This window comes from Podarcis erhardii (genome assembly GCF_964252035.2).
Source record: "Podarcis erhardii genome assembly, chromosome: 17".
NCBI classification, from domain to species: domain Eukaryota; kingdom Metazoa; phylum Chordata; class Lepidosauria; order Squamata; family Lacertidae; genus Podarcis; species Podarcis erhardii.
Genome location: NC_138515.1, coordinates 19612817 through 19635322, shown reverse-complemented (window position 1 = coordinate 19635322; position 22506 = coordinate 19612817). Strand labels below are relative to the sequence as shown.

General features: G+C 42.4%; 1 protein-coding gene across 16 annotated transcripts in view; it reads left to right on the top strand.

The window, feature by feature from the left end:
• Positions 1 to 22506, top strand: part of MPDZ (multiple PDZ domain crumbs cell polarity complex component) — a 107130-nt gene that overhangs the window by 60895 nt on the left and 23729 nt on the right. For 8 of the 16 annotated variants that reach the window (XM_081844712.1, XM_081844715.1, XM_081844716.1 and 5 more), the window contains 12 exons: positions 918 to 1022; positions 3271 to 3363; positions 7392 to 7569; positions 9137 to 9247; positions 10151 to 10234; positions 13580 to 13681; positions 15741 to 15812; positions 17469 to 17631; positions 18211 to 18407; positions 20726 to 20817; positions 21054 to 21144; positions 22254 to 22334. In XM_081844712.1, coding sequence (XP_081700838.1) covers positions 918 to 1022; positions 3271 to 3363; positions 7392 to 7569; positions 9137 to 9247; positions 10151 to 10234; positions 13580 to 13681; positions 15741 to 15812; positions 17469 to 17631; positions 18211 to 18407; positions 20726 to 20817; positions 21054 to 21144; positions 22254 to 22334 — 1369 coding nt within the window. The remainder of the gene's footprint in view (positions 1 to 917; positions 1023 to 3270; positions 3364 to 7391; positions 7570 to 9136; positions 9248 to 10150; positions 10235 to 13579; positions 13682 to 15740; positions 15813 to 17468; positions 17632 to 18210; positions 18408 to 20725; positions 20818 to 21053; positions 21145 to 22253; positions 22335 to 22506) is intronic. The other 8 variants (XM_081844702.1, XM_081844706.1, XM_081844704.1 and 5 more) reach the window with 6 other exon arrangements.

Sequence of the window (22506 nt, the reverse complement as noted above, 5' to 3'; positions counted from 1 at the left end):
AAAATCAATTTTCCATATTTATGATTGCCTTTGTGAAGCACCCAAGTTGAGGTACAAGGAATAAAGCAAAAACAAGCCAATTATGAATATTCCAAACATTAAAATGACAAAAAACCTCAGCAGCATTAGCCGCTTTCATCCTTCCTGTCGTGTGTGCAGAACCTTCTTGGAGAGACTGCTCTACAATTGCGGTGCCATTGCTAAGACTATCCTGCTTTGAGTTGCAAGCCACTTAATCTCAGAGGAAGGAAAATAGTACCCAGAGGAAAGATATATCAGTTGATATGAAAGGGGACGTGTGTAGCTAGTGGCAGTTTTTCACTAGTAGAAACTGCTTCCAATCATGCAAGGCAACACAATTTTCAAACTCCTACCACGGCACACACAAAGATGTGTTAAAGCCCTCTGTGGCTCATTCCCTGCTGTTCCAGAGGACCTTCCAACCTTCAGGAGCAGTTTCTTTTTTAGCAGACTGGGGTGGGCTGCAGTACTTAGGGAGCATTAGTGAGTACTGTGAGAGGAAGTGCTTTTCTCCAACACAAAACTATTATTGGTGGCAACCCAGAGAGAAGCAGCTCCTGAAAGTAAACACTGGATCCACGTGTTTCTGTCACCACACCTCTGAATCTTAGCTGCCATGCTTTTAGCATTTTCACCAGTTTTAGAGCCCAGCATGTATCATTCATTGTTATTTCTAGGTCATCCAATAAGATGAAAGGTTCTGAATCATGGCCTAGATCTTGGTATCGTGCTCTTGTTTTGAATTGTTGCACACCCCATTAATTCAAAGAGAGTCTTTTGGCTCAAGAACCAAGTAGTGCAGATGGAGAAGGCCTTAAAATCTTGACTGCTTGTTACTGAGCTATTCCTCAGACACCTGCAGCATTTTAGGTTTATTTTTATGTTTTATATTGCAGCATTACCTATGTTCCAGCAGAGCAGTTTGAAGAGTACCAGGCCAGCTTAGGGCAGCAGCTAGAAGGAAGAATGCCACTAGATGTTTTTCCTTCGCATGTTGTCAGGTAATCTACCACACCATATTGCTATAATCCTCTTCTTTACCTCTGTTTACACATACATATGCTAATAGCATGAAAATTCTACCTCCATGCTTGCTGAAGCAAAAAACTTTTACTAAAAAACGATAGGCAAATGTCTGGTGTCTGTTTACTCTAGACGATAATATGGTGGTTGTGGTTTTTTTTAAAGCACAGACAAAGAAATACTCAGGCTAGCCAATGATTTGCTTCAGAAAAGTTGTTCACCATTGTGCAAATATTTTGGCTTGTACTAAACCAGAGTTACTGGTGTGGGCTTCATAGGGAACTGTTCTTGATAAAAGCCAGGATTGTCACAGCGAAGGCAGAGCATGATGGGACAAGGGACCAGCTCGTTTACAGCATAATAAATCATGGTTTGTTAAAGCTATGGTTTTCCTAGTAGTGATGTATGGAAGTGAGAGCTGGGCCATAAAGAAGGCTGATCGCCGAAGAATTGATGCTTTTGAATTATGGTGCTGGAGGAGACTCTTGAGAGTCCCATGGACTGCAAGAAGATCAAACCTATCCATTCTGAAGGAAATCAGCCCTGAGTACTCACTAGAAGGACAGATCCTGAAGCTGAGGCTCCAATACTGTGGCCACCTCATGAGAAGAGAAGACTCCCTGGAAAAGACCCTGATGCTGGGAAAGATTGAGGGCACAAGGAGAAGGGGACGACAGAGGATGAGATGGTTGGACAGTGTTCTCGAAGCTACCAGCATGAGTTTGACCAAACTGTGGGAGGCAGTGGAAGACAGGAGTGCCTGGCGTGTTCTGGTTGATGGGGTCACGAAGAGTCGGACACGACTAAACGACTAAACAACAACAAAAATCATGGTTTTCCTCCCGAAGAGAAAATAACAGTTAATTGACTAGTCATTATTCTGCCTTCCTTTCCCCCGGCCCCCCATTCTTAACCTCCACCAGTGACTTTTCCTACAAATGAGAATAGGATTATTCCAGAGGAATTGTGAAATTGCAAGAAGGACTTATGATATTTAGCAATATGTTCACAGTTTGGATTTGGGTTGGCATAAGCTATGAATGGATACCAGTTTTGAATGAAATTGTCAATGTGACTTTGTGAACCGTCTTGTCCAACTGGTAATGCCTTCAAATGGAAGGCTGTTGTGTGTCATGGAGTGCTATTCTGGAATACCAGGGATGTGAGGAGGGGGAGGAGTCCATATGTAGATATAAAATACAACCTGCAGTTTTTGGATCTTGATTGATATACAGAATATAGAATCACCTCCATTTCCTATACATTTCTTATCCTTCTTCCTATTCTTGTGCCCTTGTTATTGTCTTTGTTGTATTTTTATTTTCTCAGTTTGCTTGCAAGTTTGTATTTTTTTTTATCTCCCCAAAGCCCCAAGAGTTCAAAAAACAATGCAACTGGAAATTGTATCCATTTCTAGTCTGATTGACTGGGGAAAGTGCTTTAGATTGTTTGATTTTTTAAAAAATGTGGACCAAGGCTATAATCCTGGATTGTATTCAGTTAAGTTATATTCTGAGTAGACCCATTGAAATGGATGGACTAGAGTTAGTCACACCCATTAATTTCAATGGGTCTAACGCCGAGTAGAATTAACTTTGGTTATGACCCTCTGTCTTCAGTACTTCAGGACGGTGAGAGACATAGCTGTCAACTTACAGATTTGAAAATAAGGGACCAGCAGCCAAAATAAGGGACCTGCAGCCTCACCTGCAGTCTGGTCAAACTCATGCTGGGTAGCTTCGAGAACACTGTCCAACCAACTTTGTAACCAGAGGTTCAACTGAATAGAATCTGAATCACATGTACCACAAGGCCTATGCAGCCTCAACTTAAGGTGGCTCCCTGGCCTGGCTTTGCACTGCAAAGTTTGCAGCAGCATGTGCAACAAAATGGCGTCCAGCATTCAAAAAACCCCTCAGCTTGCATTAACTAGCCACACACAAGGCATGCAAACTCCACCCCCCCAGTCGTTCTTAGACTTCTTATTGGGTGAGCAACACAGCCAAGCAACACAGTTGGAGCCTCCCTCCTCCCTGGCCGGCAGGGAGGGAGGGAAAGGAGCTGCTTCCTTTGAAATTTAAGGGACATCCATTAATAAGAGACAGCAGCGGGACATGGCGCTGCAATAAGGGACTGTCCCTTCAAATAAGGGACAATTGACAGCTATGGTGAGATGCCATTTGTAGGTTACTAAAGCATGCTGTACATGCCCTTGTTTATTACCAGAGAAATTCCAGAACTACCAGAACGGGAAGAAGGTGAAGGAGAAGAAAGTGAACTTCAGAATGCAGGCTACAGTAACTGGAACCAACCAAGGAGGTATGTGTGTTTCTGCTACTCAGATAACCCTCTTAGCAGTTTATTCTGGTTCAATGTCCAGTTTCTCACATTTTATTGATTTGGGGGCACAGCCAGAATGCCTGGATAACTGGAAATCAGGATAAATTGATATCTTAGTTAATTCACAAGGCATGTTTACCAAATCTTCACCGTGATCAACTCTTGCCTTGAAACCTATGCCCCACCTATGGAAAGACGTGTGGATCCAGAATTAGCCTCCACAGTCACTTATGTACTCATTATTAAGACCATGTTCATGGAAGACAATCTAACTTGGCTACAAGTGATTGCCAAACAAAGAAGACGTGGACATGGAATTTGGATAATTTGGATAGTTTCATTTCTTGTGCAGTTTATTGATTTGTAGTCGGGAGAACTGGGAGTGCTTCTAACCATGGTTGGGAATTCTAGTTGGTGCCAACTGTAATAATGACGTATGAATGACCGCCATACTTAGGTTTGTTTCCAACACACCACTTGTGCAGTGGGACACACCCACCCCATTCCTTTCATCTCCTCATTCACTGCCAAAATCTGTCCTCAAACCTTCTGGAGCAGATTTTGAAAGTGCTCCAGGGACTGCAAGGAAGAGGACAGGAGCGGAAAGGTTTTATTGCACAAGCAGAAGTCTATTGTGTAAGTGGAATGGCATTGCTGGATGCAGCCCTCGGCTTTGGAATTGAAAGGGCTTCCTACAAATTGAAAGGAGCAAAGGAGCCACTTCCGGGTCGGCGCCATCGCCGAATGGCGGACTCCCTCCGAGCTCCGGAGGGAGCCTGCACGGCAGGGGCTGGGTCCTACCGCACCGGCGATGCGGGGACCCTTAAAAACCACGGCCACGGGGGCCGTGGACATGGAGACTCGGCTGACACCGTTAGCGCCCTCCCGACTCGTGAAGGAGCCTTTTTAAAGGCTACGGATCGGGTGCCGGGGAGAAGCGTGGTGTTTTGAGTCCTCTGCTATCCCTGCCGTGCGAAGCCGCATGCCATTCGGCGGAGAGCGCTGGCTTCTTCCTTTGAAAATTCGGACCTAAAAGAACAACCTGTAAGTAATTGGAACTTGGATTAAAAAGAGGGACAAAAATTTTAAAAATTTCGGAGCGAGCGGGGGAGGTGCAAAAAAGGAAGTCAGCCACCCCCTCCATTGTAGAAGGGTCAAAGCAAAGGATCTCATAACTAAGATCGGAGTAACATCATTTTGGCAAGTTTTTAACCTCACGAGTGAAGAATATGAGATTGAGCTGGAGGAGGAAAGTAGAATTCGGACTTAAAAACAACCCCCCCTGGAACCCCGGGAGCGATCGATGACGGAGTTTGGAGAGGAGAAAGGCAAGTTTTGACAGCTGTCAAAGAGCTGTCAAAGCGGAAAATAAGATAGAGACTATGTTACAAGGACTTTGCTGGTTATATTTGTTATAAATTGGATACAAATTGTTTTAAATAAGGATTACAAAGTTACTAGGGCTAATGGATGTGATCTGGAAGAGAACTCAGCTTTTGCAATCCACCTAGAGGAGCCGAGGGACATTACAAGTTTTAGCTGGAAATTGGAACTGAACTGTTTATCTCCTGGGAAACTGCAGAAATGGAACATTATTATGACTACAGAGGCCACTACACCGAAGAAGACAATGGAATCATCTGTTGTGGAATGAAAGGAACTTGACGTAATGTTTTGTTTCTGAATAACAAGCCTCTGTAAAGGAACTAACTTTTGGAATTAGGACATTTGTGCAGGAAAACAGGGACAGAAAGAAATAGAAAGAGGAGTGTGATCAATAAGAACAACAAAATAACAAGAATTGGACCAAGTTAAAAGTGGGGACATTTGGGACATCCAGATTTGACAAGCTTAAGGATTATAATTTGGAGTTTTTCACTCCTGGATATAAAAATCTGGATGGAAAAAATGGGCCTCTCTTTGAGACAGAATCCTTCCATGATTGGACATTCGAAACTAAAGAGGACTGGCAAAGGACTATGATTTAGAGAGACGTGGAAATATCGGACATTGAGGAACATTGGGAACGCAACCGGGAAAAGGGGGGGTGGGAAATGTGGAATCCTTAAAGGCGTAAACTACGTTTTATTTAGGCTATATACATCTACATGGTATTCTAAAGGGGGGAACTCGTGGTGGGAATAAGCCGATTTTAGGGGAATGGAAAATAATGTTTTTTTTAAAAAAAAAAATTTGGGTTAAGGATAACAAGTTTGAATTGAGGAGAAGAACTTGTTGAGATCATTTGAGAGATTGGGAATACAAGGGGGGGAGGGAAGGGGAAGTCCTGAAGGGATGTAATTGGAAAAAGATTTGAAATTGGATGTTTTATTAATTTGTAATTAATTGGAAAACTTTAATAAATATTATTAAAAAAAAAAAAAAAGAAAGGAGCAAAGGAGAAATCCTTAGACAAGGTGGGAGGAGATCTGGAGCTGCAGAGGTGTGCCTGATCATCATCACAGGCAGGCAGGCAGAATTACATCTGTGCCTGACCTCTTGAATTCCTAGATGGTTATTTGACAGTTCTCCACAGAGCTCTTAACTTGTGTAATATTAGCAGTGTCGGATTTACATATACACTAAACAAGCTATAGCTTAGGATCCCACTCTCTTGGGCCCCCCCCCAAAAAAAAAATTAAAGGAAAAAACCACCTGGATGTACATTTCCAAAATATAAGATAAAAAAAACAAATAAAATAAAATCTACATACAGCAACAGTGTTTGGTGTTGTGTATGGACCTAATAGGTCCATAAATTACCATATAGCATATATTCAAACATAAAAAATCAGCAACAATTTGTTGTTGACAAAGGACAGCTAGACATATAAAGGGCCCCGTTACCTTCAGTAGCTTAGGGCCTCATCAAACCTAAATCCGGCCCTGTTACCACCTGCCATCACTGACACCATAGGAGGAAAAGGAAGCTGCAATCAGGCACCCGTTTGTCACCCCTGGGAGTAACCACTGTGTGAGCACAATTCTATATCATGCTGTCAATGCTTTTCTTTGTGTGCTTCCTCCACGTGAAGTCCAGAGGGTAGCAGCATGAGAGTGGGCCTTCTCTGTAGTGGCTCCTCATATGTGGAATGCTCTCCTCAAGGAGGTTCGCCTGGTGCCTTCATTATATATTTTTAGGTGCCAGGCAAAAATGTTCCTCTTCAACCAGCCCTCTATCATTCTACCCGGACACTGAGGTCCAGCGCTGAGGGCCTTCTGGCAGTTCCCTCACTGTGAGAAGCCAAGTTACAGGAAACCAGGCAGAGGGCCTTCTTGGTAGTGGCACCCGCCCTGTGGAATGCCCTCCCACCAGATGTCAAAGAGAAAAATAACTACCAAACTTTTAGAAGACATCTGAAGGCAGCCCTGTTTAGGGAAGCTTTTAATGTTTAATAGGTTATTGTATTTTAGTGTTTTATTGGACGCTGCCCAGAGTGGCTGGGGAAACCCAGCCAGATGGGCGGGGTATAAATTATTTATTTATTTATTTATTTATTTATTTATTTAGCTGTTTTATTGTTTTTGTTTAATTATTTACTACGTTTTATCTTTCATTTTATTCTGTGAACCACCCTGGGATCTTTTAATGAAGGCCGATACATAAAAAAATAAGAAAGAAAGAAAGAAAGAAAGAAAGAAAGAAAGAAAGAAAGAGAAACTGTCAGTGGAAGTTGTTGTTGTTGTTACTTAAATCTTAGTAAGGTTGTGCGAGACATGCCTATTTAATTTCAGCCCTGTTGTTACAAGAAACAAAAGCCCAGCTCTCTCCTAGGTGACTGCATTGTGAAGCGCTTGAATGAACAGTTTCTGATTTTGCCCATATTTGTTTTCCTGTTTAATGAAAGATTCTCCCCTCGACTCAAAATGGCACAATCCTAAATAGCAACCGAAAGTGACAAAGAGTCTCTTCAGCCCTAAGTTCAAGCACGCTGAGATGCAATTTGTAAAAGTTGCAGACCTGTAATGTAGATGCGCTGCATTTCTTAACGTATTTATAATTATAGGGTTGAACTCTGGAGAGAACCCAGCAAGTCACTGGGAATCAGCATTGTCGGTGGACGAGGAATGGGAAGCCGACTGAGCAGCGGCGAAGTCATGAGAGGAATCTTCATCAAACACATTCTTGAAGACAGCCCTGCTGGCAAAAACGGAACCTTGAAAACTGGAGATAGAATAGTGGAGGTAGTAGATCACCCATCACTTTCCCACAGTTAAAGCCCCCAACCTCCTTACACACATTTAATGGGACTGCTGGTTGTTCTAAGAAGATTGACTTCCAGAAGTAGAATGCATGTTGTAAACAGCTTCTGGCATGACTGAACTAGATCTGTTGGGCTCAATTGGTAGAGCACGAGACTCTTAATCTCAGGGTTATGAGTCTTGAGTCCCCACATTGAGCAAAAGAGTCCTGCATTGCAGGGCGTTGAGCTAGATGGCTCTGGTGGTCTCTTCCAACTATGATTCTATGAAATGATTTCTATTACTACTGTACATTTGAATTAAGTATTTCGTTCTGGTGCCCATGGTTTGTGTCCTGCAAGCACCATGGTTTCCACCTCTGGAAGTTTACAAACTCTAACGTTTGCCCATCTCTCCATGCTTTATAGTGGATGGTTTAATTCTCAGTCGTCTCATAAAAACTAAAGTGGTAAAGAGAGCTCTTCCCCTGAGACTTCTAATGTTAAAATTGCAACTAACCACTAGCATGCTGTACCTTGGCTTCCAGCTTCAATAGTGACCGAAAACCCGAATTAACTTACTAACACTAATATTATAACCTCATTTTCTTCAGGTGCCAAAACAGCCTTTGGATTCTTGTCTTAGACATCTGCACAAGTGGAAGCCCCCTTTCAGGAAGTGCTAAGTCTTAGCCTTCATGGAAAGACTGCATTTTGCAGCTCTTGAGGGAGTCTAAAGGGCAGTGTCTCACCTTTTCCCTTCCTCCCCCCTCCCTTTAAAATGAAGGTTGTACTTTATACGCATGTTAATTGAGCCTTGCAGGAATTCAATGAAGCATGTAAACACAATCTTGCTTTGGAAATACGATTTTCAAATTTTTATTTGCAGAAGCGTTTTAGAAATTCTGTTCGCTGCTTACAAATTATGACCTATCCTGAGACTTCTCTCTTTTTTAAAAAAAGAAATAAGTACACATGTAAATGGACATACACAGGTGGTTTGTCTGCTGTGGACTGATAATACATTGAATTTGAGGCTGGATCTATACACATTAAAAAAGCGTGTTGCAGAAAAATGTGTTATAAAAGCCGTTAGTGTAAAACCCTACTAGCGCTAGATCACAGCTCTACAGCACCATCTGGTGTCACATGTTTATAATGCAGTTATAATGATATAGTTGATGAGTGTATCTGAGTCCTGAGTTTTCTCAATGATTCACATACATTTGTCTCAATATCCTTGCAGCAGCCCTGTAAGGTAGGTCAGGATTATTGCCCTCATATTGCGAAAGATGGTACTCAGGCTTGGATAAAGCGCTTTGCTTAAAGTTAAAGCTCATGACTGGAACAAGATTTGAACTACGGGCTCCTTATTTGCAGCTCGGTCTCCTTAACACTGCACTATCCTGAAGGCCTGATGTCAGAAAAGACTGCCCCTAGTTTTTTGCTTGTTTGCTTGTTATATTTTCACCATGACAAAGAGAAGTGAAATACATTTTCTAGAAGTTGCTGCGTTATTATTTTTCTAGCTGCGTGTACCATTGTGTTAAGCTTAGGCCTTACGATTTCAGGTGGATGGAATTAACCTCAGAGATGCAAGCCACGAACAAGCTGTGGAAGCCATACGAAGAGCAGGCAATCCAGTAGTCTTTATGGTACAAAGCATTATAAACAGACCAAGGGTAAGCATATGAACTGTGAAAGAAAGATTTGCAGAACCAAAATATGCAGGGAGAAATTAAACATCCAAGGCTGTGTTATTTTGGGGAGGACATTTCCACAAAGCTAAGGGTAGGATTCATAGTGGTTGCGATTAGCACACACATGCAAACTAAACAAAAAACCAATCCTTGAAAACCTACTTTAGAATGGATTTGTAAGACAGTGCAGGTTTCTGGATCAAAGCGAGTGGTGGTAACCAAAAATATATATGTACATTTCGTTAAGCACTGTGGAAAAGTTTGAAGACAGGGTTTCCTAAACTTGGATCTGCAGCTGTATTTTTACTACAACTTCCACCACCCCTAGCTACCAGGACCAGTGATTGAGGATGATGGGGATTGTAGTTCAAAAGCAGCTGGAGGCCCAAGTTTGAGGAACACTGTTCTAACAGTTCTTCCACACCAAGCAGTTGTTGAGATTATGAGACTGCTCATTCAGTGCAGCTGAGACCTTCCTGCCCCAGAGCACCTGTGTATATCCCATCTTGATTACATGCTCGTCAAACATGGCAGCTGGAGACAGCTGTGGGCTGCGCATGGCCTGCACAATCTGCATGGGGCAGAATAGTTGCAAACGCCCTTTGCACCCAAATGCCCCTTTTCGTTTCAACGCTTGTAAAGCATTAACCAGGAGGGACGGAAACTTCCTGTGCAGATGCACCGTTCAAGTATGCAGAGGGACCTGTTTCGTTTTGCTTCACTTCACACTTTCAGTAACTTGCGCTGCATGGGCGACACAAACACCTGCAAAATAGTTTTAATATAGTAGCTTGCATTGTTTGTAACGACACTTCCTCCTTGTAGATTCGCTGTAAGCTGCATGTCTTGATTTACAAGCTGTTTCACAAACTTTTTGTTTCCCAGCCAGAATCTCTCTATAGCTCTGTATCATCCTCTGCTCCCAGCGGGCAGAAACCTAATAATCCATTTTACCACCAGTCGTCGCAGGTAAATTCGCATGGAGTAGCTTTGCAGAATATTGGTGATTGTGTGCAAGACGCTATTTGAGGCTTGTGCATTTGCTGTGGCATGGAGAAAAGCAGTGCTTCTAGTTTGTGCTCTTCGTTTGAAAACCGCCGTTGTGTTTTTAGAGCAAGATCCTATAAGGGGATTTCCAGTCTTTGGTCACAGACAGTAACCCACAGAACTAACCGGGTCCTATAATGAGAGTTACCTTTTAATACAGCTTTGTTAAGAAAAAAAAGTATCCAGCAATTTAACATGTTCCACCAGTGCATGTTGTGGGTGGAAATGGCTAAGTGTTACCTAGGGGATATGAATGATTACTGTGGCCAGTTATATATATTGTTTTGAAACAACTCTTAACTTGCTTGTTTAATAAGTTAAGTATTCCGTTGTGCATTTCCCCCTGGTAACTTATTTGCAAAGGATGGGAGTTGCGTTGACAAGCCTTTTCAGATTCTGCTTACCACTATGTTTTTATCAATATTTAAAGTATATACCATACTTTTCCATGTATAAGACTAGGTTTTTTTTACTTTAAAATTATGTGAAAAACTGTGGGTCTTCTTATACACGGATAGTGAAGGGTGGGAATTTCTTAAATTGGAGTCCCTAAAAATAGGGGGTGTCTTATACATGGGGGCGTGTTGTACATGGAAAAATATGGTAATTTATTGTCTGTTGGTGTAATATTTTCGCCTTGTTAATTGTAACAACAGTGGCAACAGTTGTGCATTCTGATCCTGTCCTTTTTTATTTAAAAGTAAGTCCCACTGAGTTGAGTGGAATTTACCGTACTTCCAAATAAGCAGGCATAGGATTTGGTAGGAGATTGGGAATGCCCCATGGGCTTTGAAGCTTTCATTATCTGTTGCCCTTGTGTTGTGCACTCCTTCTTCATCACATCTTGCATGGAAATTTCCCCTTGTGTTCAGTGTCTGAGCTAACAATGACATAGGACCAGGCTGGATTTGATTTAAAACAGAGTCAGTAAGACTTGATTAAAACTAGTCAGTAAGACTTGATTTAAATCATTATTTTTTTTACAGAAAGACTCACTCTAGTTGGTATAATCTTAATATTTACAACCAGATGAAGGTTTCATTTTTGGAATAATATATTTTCAGAGCAGTTTTTACAGTTACGTATATCAGAAATTACTGATTTGGTTTTACTATTAGAAATATGTAGACAGATAATTATGAAGTTATTGTGAGGTTTGATAAGTTAACTGTTTATATTTGGACAACTTCTCTGCTGTACTTTATTGGAAGGAGAAAAACAATCATTTCCTTCATAACAATTTAAACAATTTATTTACCGTATTTTTCGCCCTATAGGACGCACTTTTCCCCCTCAAAAAATGAAGGGGAACTGTGTGTGTGTCCTATGGGGCGAATGCAGGCTTTCGCTGAAGCCTGGAGAGTGAGAGGGGTCGGTGCGCACAGACCCCTCTCGCTCTCCAGGCTTCGCGGACCTCTCCGCAAGCAGCGGGAGCGCTCCCGCTGCTTGTAGAGAGTTGCTTGCATGTAGAAGCCTGCGCGTGCTGAGCTCAGCGCGTCCAGGCTTCGCGGACCTCTCCACAAGCAGCGGGAGCGCTCCCGCTGCTTGCGGAGAGGTCCGTGAAGCCTGGACGTGCTGATCTCAGCAGGCGCAGGATTCGGCATGCAGGCACCTCTCCGCAAGCAGCGGGACCCAGCCCTGGGCTCCCACGGCTTGCAGAGAGCTGCCTGTTTAGGGACTGGGGTCGGGGGAAGCTCGGGCCTCCCCTGCCCCAGCCCCACGCCTGGGGGGAAAATAATTTTTTCCCCTTTATTTCCCCCCCAAAAAACTAGGTGCGCCTTATGGGACGGTGCGTCCTATAGGGCGAAAAATACGGTAACTAAAATAATAACGTTATAGAATATGTATCCATGTTTGTTAACTGATGTGGTTAAACTTTTTTATAAAAAAACACACAAAACCTTAGACTGAGTTTTAGCACTCATGAAAAACTTGAAACAAATCCTTATTTCCTGATGAATAGCCTTTAGACTATAATATAACTTAAATAGAAAACTATATTTAGAAAGGTTTTTCCTTCAAAGGCATTTTATTTTAAAAAATCTGATTTAAATAAAAAAAAATCCTATATATATATATAAAATCATTGATTTTTATTCACCCTGCATAGGACAACCTCTATAATCATGGTTATGTAAGACCCCAGCTTCCAACCTACTTCCAGCTATGGCTGAAAACTGTGGTTTGGCGGTAACCATGAGGTCCTCCTCTTAATCCCTTATCCATCAGGCAGCTTTGTGCCAGGCATATGTTTATATTGTTTTCAAGCTACCTTTGCTGGATCACAGCTAGTGCTGTGGTTGCGCTAAGAGGCAACTCGCCCCCCTCCACCACTGCACTAATATAAATTATGGATGTGTGCACCTGCTTTTCTAATTTGGACTTGCAATGATAATGAAGGGATATTTGGAACAATCTTGGTGGAGTCCTGTTCCTTTTTGAGATGCTTAAAACCATGGAGAGGTCTCATGCATAAAGGGTGGTACAAACATGGATGCAGGTGCAACACTCAACATCCTTATTTATCAGTGATTCTCAGCTGGAATGTGTGAATTGTCATTGAAACGCACTGTGTCTGAAATGCTTTGCAATCACTCTGTGGTATTTGATCCATGACCACCATTTTGACACATGGATTTGATCAGGGGTCAGCAAACTTTTTTGGGGAGGGCACTAGTTCACCATCCCCCAGACCCAGTGGCTGCGGACTGCAGAGGGGGCTTCTCTCTCCCCGCCTCCCACAGCCCCTCCCCTCCCCCTGCCTACCTCCGCCGCTGCTCTGCCTGCGGTTGGGAGCCGGTGGTGGTGACCGTGCCTCTCCTTTTCGGGCCAGCTTTCCTGGGTGCCAGGCACAAGGCCAGCAGGTGCACCAAGCTCCAGCCCATGGGGAGAGGCTGGCAGGTGGGTGGCGAGGCTTCCTATTAATGCCCAGCCCCCTTCCTCCGCAGGGTGGGGAGAAGCCAGGAAGAGGGAGGGAGGGAGGAGGGAGGAGACGCCACCACGGTGAGGGAGGGAGGGGAAAAACCACCCAAAAAATGGTGCCCGAAAAAATTGAAAAAAAAAATGGCAATCGTGCCGATCCAAGTGGTGGTTGCAGAACCATTTGCGGGCCGGATCCAGAGGGCAATTAGGCCAGATCCGGCCCACGGGATTTTTAGTTTGCTGACCCCTGGATTTGATGTTGGCCAATGGATGGTCATGTTTGTGTGAAAGTGCCCTAATGTATTTGCCTTTTGGTTAGCAAGCCCCTTTCTGTTTTTCTCGTAGAACCTCCCTATGCCTTACCTGCAGTACAACCCTTTCAGTAAGCCTCCTGCCTTCAGCAGCACTAACCCCTTTGTTGAGCCTCTACAGTTCAACACTAACAAGGTTGGATGATGCATGGATGTTTGCGATGGACTCAGTGAAAATTTATGTGTTCCTCTCTTTCTCTGCTCCTTCTCCTCTCCCTCACTTGATATTTTTTTAACAAACATCAATAAGCCAGTGTCTTACTGGAGGAAAAGCATTCTCCTTATCGGAGATAGATCCACCATACTCACCCAAAAAGCTTTCATTTGACCATTGAACCAGCTGGTCCACAATCATAGTAAGACAGAGAGACAGACTGTTGCTTGGGGAAAGACCAGAGGCTGCAACTGTGTCATGCTTTGTATTTAACAGATAAACTGCTCACTAAAGCTACGAATCTTCATTGTAAAATATTACATGAATTGCTGTGGGTTAGGATTTTAAACACACACACACACGTATACATTGTTGAGGCAAAATTGATTGGCAGTATGACCGCATTCCCAAATCTTTTTGAGAATATTAACAGAAATAGTTTGGCTCTTCTCCTCCCCCACCCTCCACCCTGCCCCCAGTGAATTAGGAATATTAAGGAATGGTGTGGAGAATACAGAAAACAAATAGCTAAGGTTGCAGTTCTGTAATCGCTTACCTGGAAGCTAGCTGTACTGATATCAGTGGGACATAGTCATGTGTCAGAGTGGACTGTAAATGAATTGTGTCTAGAGGCATTCTTGTATCACTGGTTGCATTGCCGCCGCCAGAACAGGACAGGATCACAGGACAATTCTGTGATCAATCCTGACAAAGTCAATAGCAGACCACTGCTGTCTGCAAGGGAATTCAGGCTACAGATCTAACTAACATTGATGCCTCAGTTGATAGAGAATGAGACTCTTAATCTCAGGATTGTCTTGCAGGGAGTTGGACTAGATGATCATTGTGGTCCCTTCCAACTCTACAATTCTACAATTCTACCTTAGGTTCCCATCCCAGATACTTTATGCTATCTGTTATTTGTTGCCATGAAAATGGGGGAGGAGGGGGTGTCGTGAAGCTTAGTGGTGGAACATGTGCTTTAGATGCAAGAAGTTCCTCTGCCTAGTCTCTGGCTTCTTAGGCTGAGCTGAGGGAAAAGAAAACCTTCTGAAATCCTGGGCAGCTGCTGTCAGTCAGTGTACTGAGCTAGACACCAGTGGTTTCACTCACTATAAGGCACCTTCCTGTGTCTCCAAGGTGCCACATAACTGCTTAAATGCAAGTGTTCTGTCTCTACTTGGTGATATAGGTAAGGGCTATAGAAGTAAACTTACTTTTCTTTTAATAAGCTAACAGCTAACAGCTTAGCTCAGAGGTCAGCAAACTTTTTCAGCAGGGGGCTGGTCCACTGTCTCTCAGACCTTGTGGTGGGCCGGACTATAATTTTTTTTTTTTTTTAGGGGGGGGGAATGAACAATTCCCTATGCCCCACAAATAACCCAGAGATGCATTCTAAATAAAAGGGCACATTCTACCCATTTAAAAACACACTAATTCCTGGACCGTCTGCGGGCCAGATTTAGAAGGTGATTGAGCCAGATCTGGCCCCCAGGCCTTAGTTTGCCTACCCATGGCTTAGATTCTCAAAACAAACAAAAGGCAAGGGGTTCTCTGCTGTTCTCTCCAGTACTGCTGTTCTGTGAGTAGAAGCCACTTTTGCTCACAGAACAGGACTTAAACTTCCTTTCCTCTCCTCCCTCCTGCAGCCCTTGAGCCACCTTCAAAAGCTAGTTGGGGGTTCCCTTTGAGCAGATTTTGGAGGGGCTGCTATGGCATTTCACTTCATGTACATCTGCATGCAAAAGTGAATTGATGCATAAATGTTTGTTCTCAGGTTGCAGAATTGTCTTTGTCAATTTTCTCCCAAGAAGGATTTTTTTGCTCCAAGGCCTGTGCAAATACATATTGGATAGGGCCTATGACTGGTAATGATAAGCCATGTTAGGCCCTTTAAGAAATGTAGAGTCATTCTGATGTGATAAAAAAAATAAAGTTTATATAAAACCCATTCCCTATGTAAGAATACTTGTACAGTACAAAAAGTAGCATTCTTCCAAGGATACTGTAATAAACAGCCTGATGTTTTCTGTTACCATAGGATATGCAGAATCCAATTAGATTTACCACCAGTTGCTCCCCATGTAACCCCTTTGCTCCTACACCATTTAAGGTTTGTTTTAATTCACGGTTACTGTCCTAATTTGTAGTTAACTATTGTAGTCAGTGTATGTACTGCACTCCTTGTGTGCTGTCTGTCCTCCACCCCCCATTTTGCCCTCTTGATCATTTCAAAAGACCACATGCTTCTTCCAAGTGTACCTGCTTCTTTCAGAGTGATGCTGCTGTCTCTCTACTTACTGTCTCCCAAATTCGTTGTCTGAAACCCACAGGATACTACGGTGAAGGATTCGGGAGTTGCCACATTTGTATTTATTTCTGCATCTTTTATAGTAGTGATGGGGGGGGCTGTGGTTCTCCAGAAGTTGTCAGACTGCAATTCCCATCAGCCCCCAGGCAGCTTGGTCGACCGTCAGGTATCATTGCTGGAATTCCAGCAATACCTGGAGAACCAACTCTTCGTAATTAAGGTCACCGTTGTTCTTATTAAGAGCTCCCTGTTCAGATCCCCGAAGCCAATCATTTTGCTCCCATTCACTCTTATAGGGTCTCTTCCTATGTTACCTTAGTGAAACCATTTGCCACAGTTAGGCCCCATACCTCTGCATACAAGAGGGCTAAGATGTTGTTGTTGTGTGTGTAAATTGTTGATGATATGTAGCTTACAGCTAGGAAGCCAAATAACTCTTCTAGGTGATCAATAGCTTCTTTAAAAAGACTAAACAATGTCCAGACTCTTTACAGTCATACCTTGGTTCTGGAACATCTTGCGACTCGAACATTTTGGCTCCCGAACGCTGCAAACCTGGAAGTGAGTGTTCCGGTTTGTGAACATTTTTTGGAAGCCAAACATCTTCCGCAGCTTCCGCAGCTTCCGATTGAGTGCAGGAAGCTCCTGCAGCCAATCGGAAGTCACGCCTTGGTTTTCGGTTGTGTTTGGAAACATTCAGCCGCACAAAATCTGAAGCTGTGTGCATATAGTTATTATATATGCACACGCTAAGTATTGAAATAAAGTTAAATGCACACACACACACAGTTGTTTCCAGAGTGTCCCTTTGGCGAATGGAAGCTCATAAAGGAGAGGGGAGGAGACAATGCCCACAATCTCTCATGCAGGTTCCCAAACCAACTTCTGCTGTGTTCTGGAGAGGTCTGCCAACTCTCTGTGGCTTGTTTCAAGAGGGCTTCAGGGACACAGAAGTAGGCATGTACAGTGAGCAGAGTTCTGTACATGGGAACTTTGGATCCAAACTAGTATTGCTAAAGCTTTGTGTGAGTTTCTCTTCTCCCCCTCCCCACCGTTTGAACAAAGGCACTTTTCTATGTGAATCCTCAAAACACATCTCACCACTTTTCTTTGGGAATAGTAAAATTATCTCCCTTCCTTCCTTATATGATACTGTTTTTGGTTTTGGAAATACACTTTCACGTCTATGTAAGTCCTTGGTATGTAGGCCACCCAGCACATAAACCTTCACTGAATTTGGCTTTTAGTTACTGTCCTGCTTTGCTTTAAGTGCATTTGAACCTTCATTTACCATGCTGCTGTTTTTTTCCCCCATCTGCGATTGCCTTTCCGTTCTATTATTGCACAGTATTTTAACTTCAAAGGCCCAGCCCTTTCTTTGTCATCACTTCATGCATTTTCTTTGCCCAGTGCCAGTCTGCACGTTCCCAGCCACTGTATTTTCCTTACTCTCCACAGGCATCTAGCCAGTCAGATTCAGAGCCAGAAAAGACTTCGTCTTGTAACCTGCTTCTGCCGCCTCCTTCACTGTCTCCAGGAATGAGCAGTGAAGTTTTGCAGCGTTCCAGCAACCAATACCTGGAAGAGCTGGATAAGGAAGATGAGTTTGGATACAGCTGGAGTAAGTTTGCTTCTTGAGAGAACCTTTCACAATTGTTTACATCTTCATATACTAAGTGAAGGTCATCTTCCTTTTTTTTTATCTTGCATGAATAACTTGTGGAAACAACATTATTTTTTGCTATGTACATTTTGTTGTATGAATTCAGATTCTGTCTTTTGCATAATGGACAAGCATATCAAGCTCTATTCTCTGGTTGTCTTTTCCATTATAGTCTAAGTGAGATAATCGCGGCTATTAGAAAACATCTTAAAAACACAAATATGTGTGGGAGTTGTGTGTGTGTTTGTTTGTTTGTGTGTGTGAGTGTGTACACACAGAGAGAGAGGCAGACTGTATAGAGCAGTGAGGGAGAGATTTTCTACTCTTCCATTCTGATAAATTGAAGTGCCTGGAGGCATTTTCTAGTTAGAGAATTTTATTGGGAAAGAACCATAGATTCCTATTTGAATTGTTTCAGTCTGTCTGAGGTTATGGGTTTATGACAATGACTGCTGAACTTCCAAAGTTTGTGTTCTTTTTAAGTTTTCGGAGATAAATTCTTCCCTTGCCACCCAATTTCTCTCTCCTTATGACTAGGAAAGATCAGTCAGCGGTATGGGCATCTGTCTGGAGATCTGCACATGATAGAGTTGGAGAAAGGGAAGACTGGCTTAGGACTCAGCCTAGCTGGGAACAAAGACCGGTCCAAGATGAGCGTTTTTGTAGTGGGAATTGATCCAAATGGAGCAGCTGGAAAAGATGGCAGACTGCAGATTGCAGACGAGTTACTGGAAGTAAGTGTCTAGTAATTATACTTAAAATGAAACATGCTGACTCTAAGGACAGGGGGTGGGGTGGGGACATTCGATTATTGGTGCAAAAGGCAGCCTTTAATTAACAGCACATTCTTTTAATCAGTATTGCCTTTCTTTACAATCATACTGGCTTCCCATTATAAATTTTATGTTTGTGGTCAGGACTGTTTTCCAACTATACTAGTACTGAAGAAGTAAATAGATGCTGTGAAACAGGAGAAGTACGTACCTTTGCTATGGTTTTGAGAGAAAGAAAGCCATGATTTAATGAAACAGCAAGACTGCAGTCCTGTTCCACTTAATTGGGAGTAAGCCTCTTTGAGCTCAATGGGATTTATATATAGGGTTGTACTGCTAATATGTTGTCATTCATCCTGAAGCTTTCCCCTTAGGTTTTTAGTTATGTCTGGTTGTCTGACGTCTCACTCCATTTCTCCTTTCATGGTCTCCAAAGTTATACCAGGACTAATGTCACAGAAGTAGCCAAAATCATCTCAGATTTCATAGTCTCAGATGAAGGAAGATACACAATTCATTTTATCATTCATTGGACTACTCTTTGGGTTGATAGAAGAAAATGGAAGCTTTTGAAGTATTCAGTACTCAGCACTAGGTCCTATAGGAGGTTTAGTGCTGGATGTTAGAATATAACAGGATTAGAATAGAAAAAGAGGTGGACTAAGATATAGTACATTTAATCTAGAGTTTATCCAGCCCACCATTTTGTTTCCATCAGTGGCCAGTCTGATTACTCTTATAGCTCACAAACAGGGTATCAACATGGAAGCTACCCCCTCTACAATTTGTCTGCCACCAGTACTGTATATTCAGAGATATAGTGAGCACGAGACTTTATTTAGCTACCTTGGCTAATGCTGATAGAGCTAGCCTCCACAATTCTGTTTAACCCTTATTTAAAAACTAGATAGGCCAATGGTTATCACACGTATTGTAGTAAATAAATACTGCAGGTTAACTATGTAGGTGTGGGTGTGTTTATTTATGAAATATATATTTTTTTAAAAAAGCAAAAGATTTATGCATATCTCTTTCTGCCCCATAAATTGGGAGACACACCCTAGCCAGATAGCTCATGACAGTAGTTGATAGGCACAACAAAAAAATAACATCTAAAATAAAGTAAATAACAAGATTTAAAATAACTGGTAGGAAAACAAGTGTTCAGGGGCCAGCAGTGTCATTCAGTTTGTACAACAAAACCGCAGTGAAATGGTACTATTTTAACTATATATATTTTAACTATATATCAAAATGTCGGGAGGGGGGGAGTGGGGCACAGTCCATGGGCAACAACTGAAAAGGCCTCATCCTGTGTATCCAACAGCTATTGTTTGGACAGAAGCGATACATGGAGCAGCAGCACTCCAATACACATCAGTGGATTTTTCAGAAGACATTCTTTTAAATATCACAGTACCAAGCCATTTAGGGCTCTCAGGGTAATCATCACCAATGCTTAGAATTGGGCTCAGAAATGGTCTAGGAGCTTGAACAAATAGGGGGTCACATATTCTAAACAATGGGCGCTAGTCAGTATAGACAGGCAGGAGCATGTCATAACCAACTGAAGCTTCCAGGTAGCCCCATGTAGAGTATGTTGCACTAAACATCAGTGTGACCAAGGCATGTGTGAACATGGTCACATCTCCCTTTTCCAGGAACAGGTGTGATTGGTGCACTTGTAAAAGCTGTGCAAAAGTGTTTCTGGCCTCATATTGAGGATTTAAGCACACTGTTTAGACACAGTATGCAATAGCAGAACAATCCCATGTATGTTTAATCAGAAGCAAATCCTTACTCTGTTCAGTGGGGACTTCAGTGCACTCCAGGGACTACATAAAATACCTTTTATTTTCATTTCCATGCTCGTTTACAAAATGACCTGGTTGGAGTGGGCTGATTTACCTTTACTTGCTTGTATAAACCTGCTGTCTTCATGCCTTTTTTTTCCATTTGACAAACAGTGAGTCACGAGGTGATCAATCACTAGTGGAAATTGATAATGATGTTCCCAAAGTCAGCCAGCCCACTGCAACCTAATGAAGGACGATTTCAGCCAGTCGAGAGCCAAATACAAACCAGCAGCTGTTTTATATATTAAAAAAAGGAGATAACAATTGCAGTATAGAGATACAGGATTAGTGCATTGCAACCATAATGGTTGAATAGCAGTTTTAATAACAATAGTGACAAAGAAATCAAGTTTGCTTTTGTCTGTGGAACAAAGCTGGTATTCATAATTAAAGTAAATATCCATCCCATTCTGATTTATCTAGATAAATGGACAAGTTCTCTATGGAAAGACTCATCAGAATGCATCTTCAATAATAAAATGTGCACCTTCTAAAGTAAAAATCATATTTATCAGGTAAGCAACCTCTAATGTTTGTATCTATTTTTAACATTTTGTAATATCTAAATGCATATTCAACAATATCTTTCCCCATATAATTCAACTTTTGAAGCATTCCCTGAATGATATATATGCTTTTCAGGATTTACCACTATTGTGGGTATGTCCTTCAAAAAGCAAAAAGCAAATGCTTTAGGTGTCGAAAGTATTGTAGAGTTCGATTTGAAAACTTTCTGCTCCATATACTATAGAAACAGAGATGCTGTCCAACAGATGGCCGTTTGTCCTGGGAAATCAACAGAGACTTCACCTTCCGCTTCTGGGCTACTTCAGTATGAAGAGGTACAATTTGTATTTCATATTTATTTTCATGTGATAGAATTAATAATGGCAGGGATGGGAAAAAGGGGATACTCTTCAGTATGTTGTAAATAGCTTCTAAACAAGAGGGATCAAGGTAGATTTTAGCAAGACTTGTTTTAACAGAGGTACTTTAATATAAATCTGACATTGGGGGTGGGGAGGGAAGTTTGCGTTAAACAAAATGTTGTTGCACAGAGCACTGCTGCTTCCAGAATATCCTGCTCCATTGCCCCTCCCACCCTGGCTTTTCATTTTTGTCCCTAGTAGCCAGTTAAGAGCTTGTTGAACAATGAACATGCCCAGTGGCTTCTTCCTCCCTCCCCCAAATACCTTATATCCTATGTAGACAGTGACATTTTGGCTCCATAAGGGCTGGCACACAGAGAAATGAGATTGCCATTAGTACAGGTGACCCCCAATTTGCGTGGGGATTGCGTTTTGGGTCATCATGTGCAACGGCGAAGCACACATAAACCCGTTCTGCCCTGCCCCTTTCCCCTGCCACGTCCAGCTTGCCGCAATGCACATGTGCATGAAGGGATGCGGGTGGCGCTGTGGTCTAAACCACTGAGCCTCTTGGGCTTGCCAGTCAGAAGGTTGGCATTTCAAATCCCCGCAACAGAGTGAGCTCCCGTTGCTCTGCCCCAGCTCCTGCCAACCTAGCAGTTCAAAAGCACGCCAGTGCCAATAGATAAATAGGTACCACTGCAGCGGGAAGGTAAACGGTGATTCCATGTGCTTTGGTTTCCATCACGGTGTTCTGTTGTGCCAGAAGCAGTTTAGTCCTGCTGGCCACATGACCTGGAAAGCTGTCTGTGGACAAACGCTAGCTCCCTTGGCCTGAAAGCGAGATGAGCTTTGCAACCCCATAGTCGCCTTTGACTGGACTTAACAGTCCGGGGGTCTTTTACCTTACCTTTACCTTTTTTTGCGTGTGCATGGTCACATGTCAATTGGATGTGCGTAAATTGGTCATTGCCGGGATGTCATTAGATGTATTGGTTCTGTGACCTCTATAACGAACATGGCATGTTATGTTTTTCTGTATTGATAAATTTTGATACAATATTTTTCTTTCTTTCTTTCAGGGTGAAGTGAATGATCCAAGCTCTATTTTTCCTATAGATTTGAATTTATATAAGAATATTAAAAATGTGGAATTGCCTAAAGTGAGTAGATGCTGATGCAAATGGCCCCAAACAGAATTCTGTCTGTAATTTCTTTAGTCTGAAGGGGAAGGGACCATTTCCTACTCTGAATGAACAAATGTCTCTAATGGTCTCAGTTTTCAATCTTACAATCAACACTCAGTTTCATTCTCAAGATTCACGTGTTTTCCCA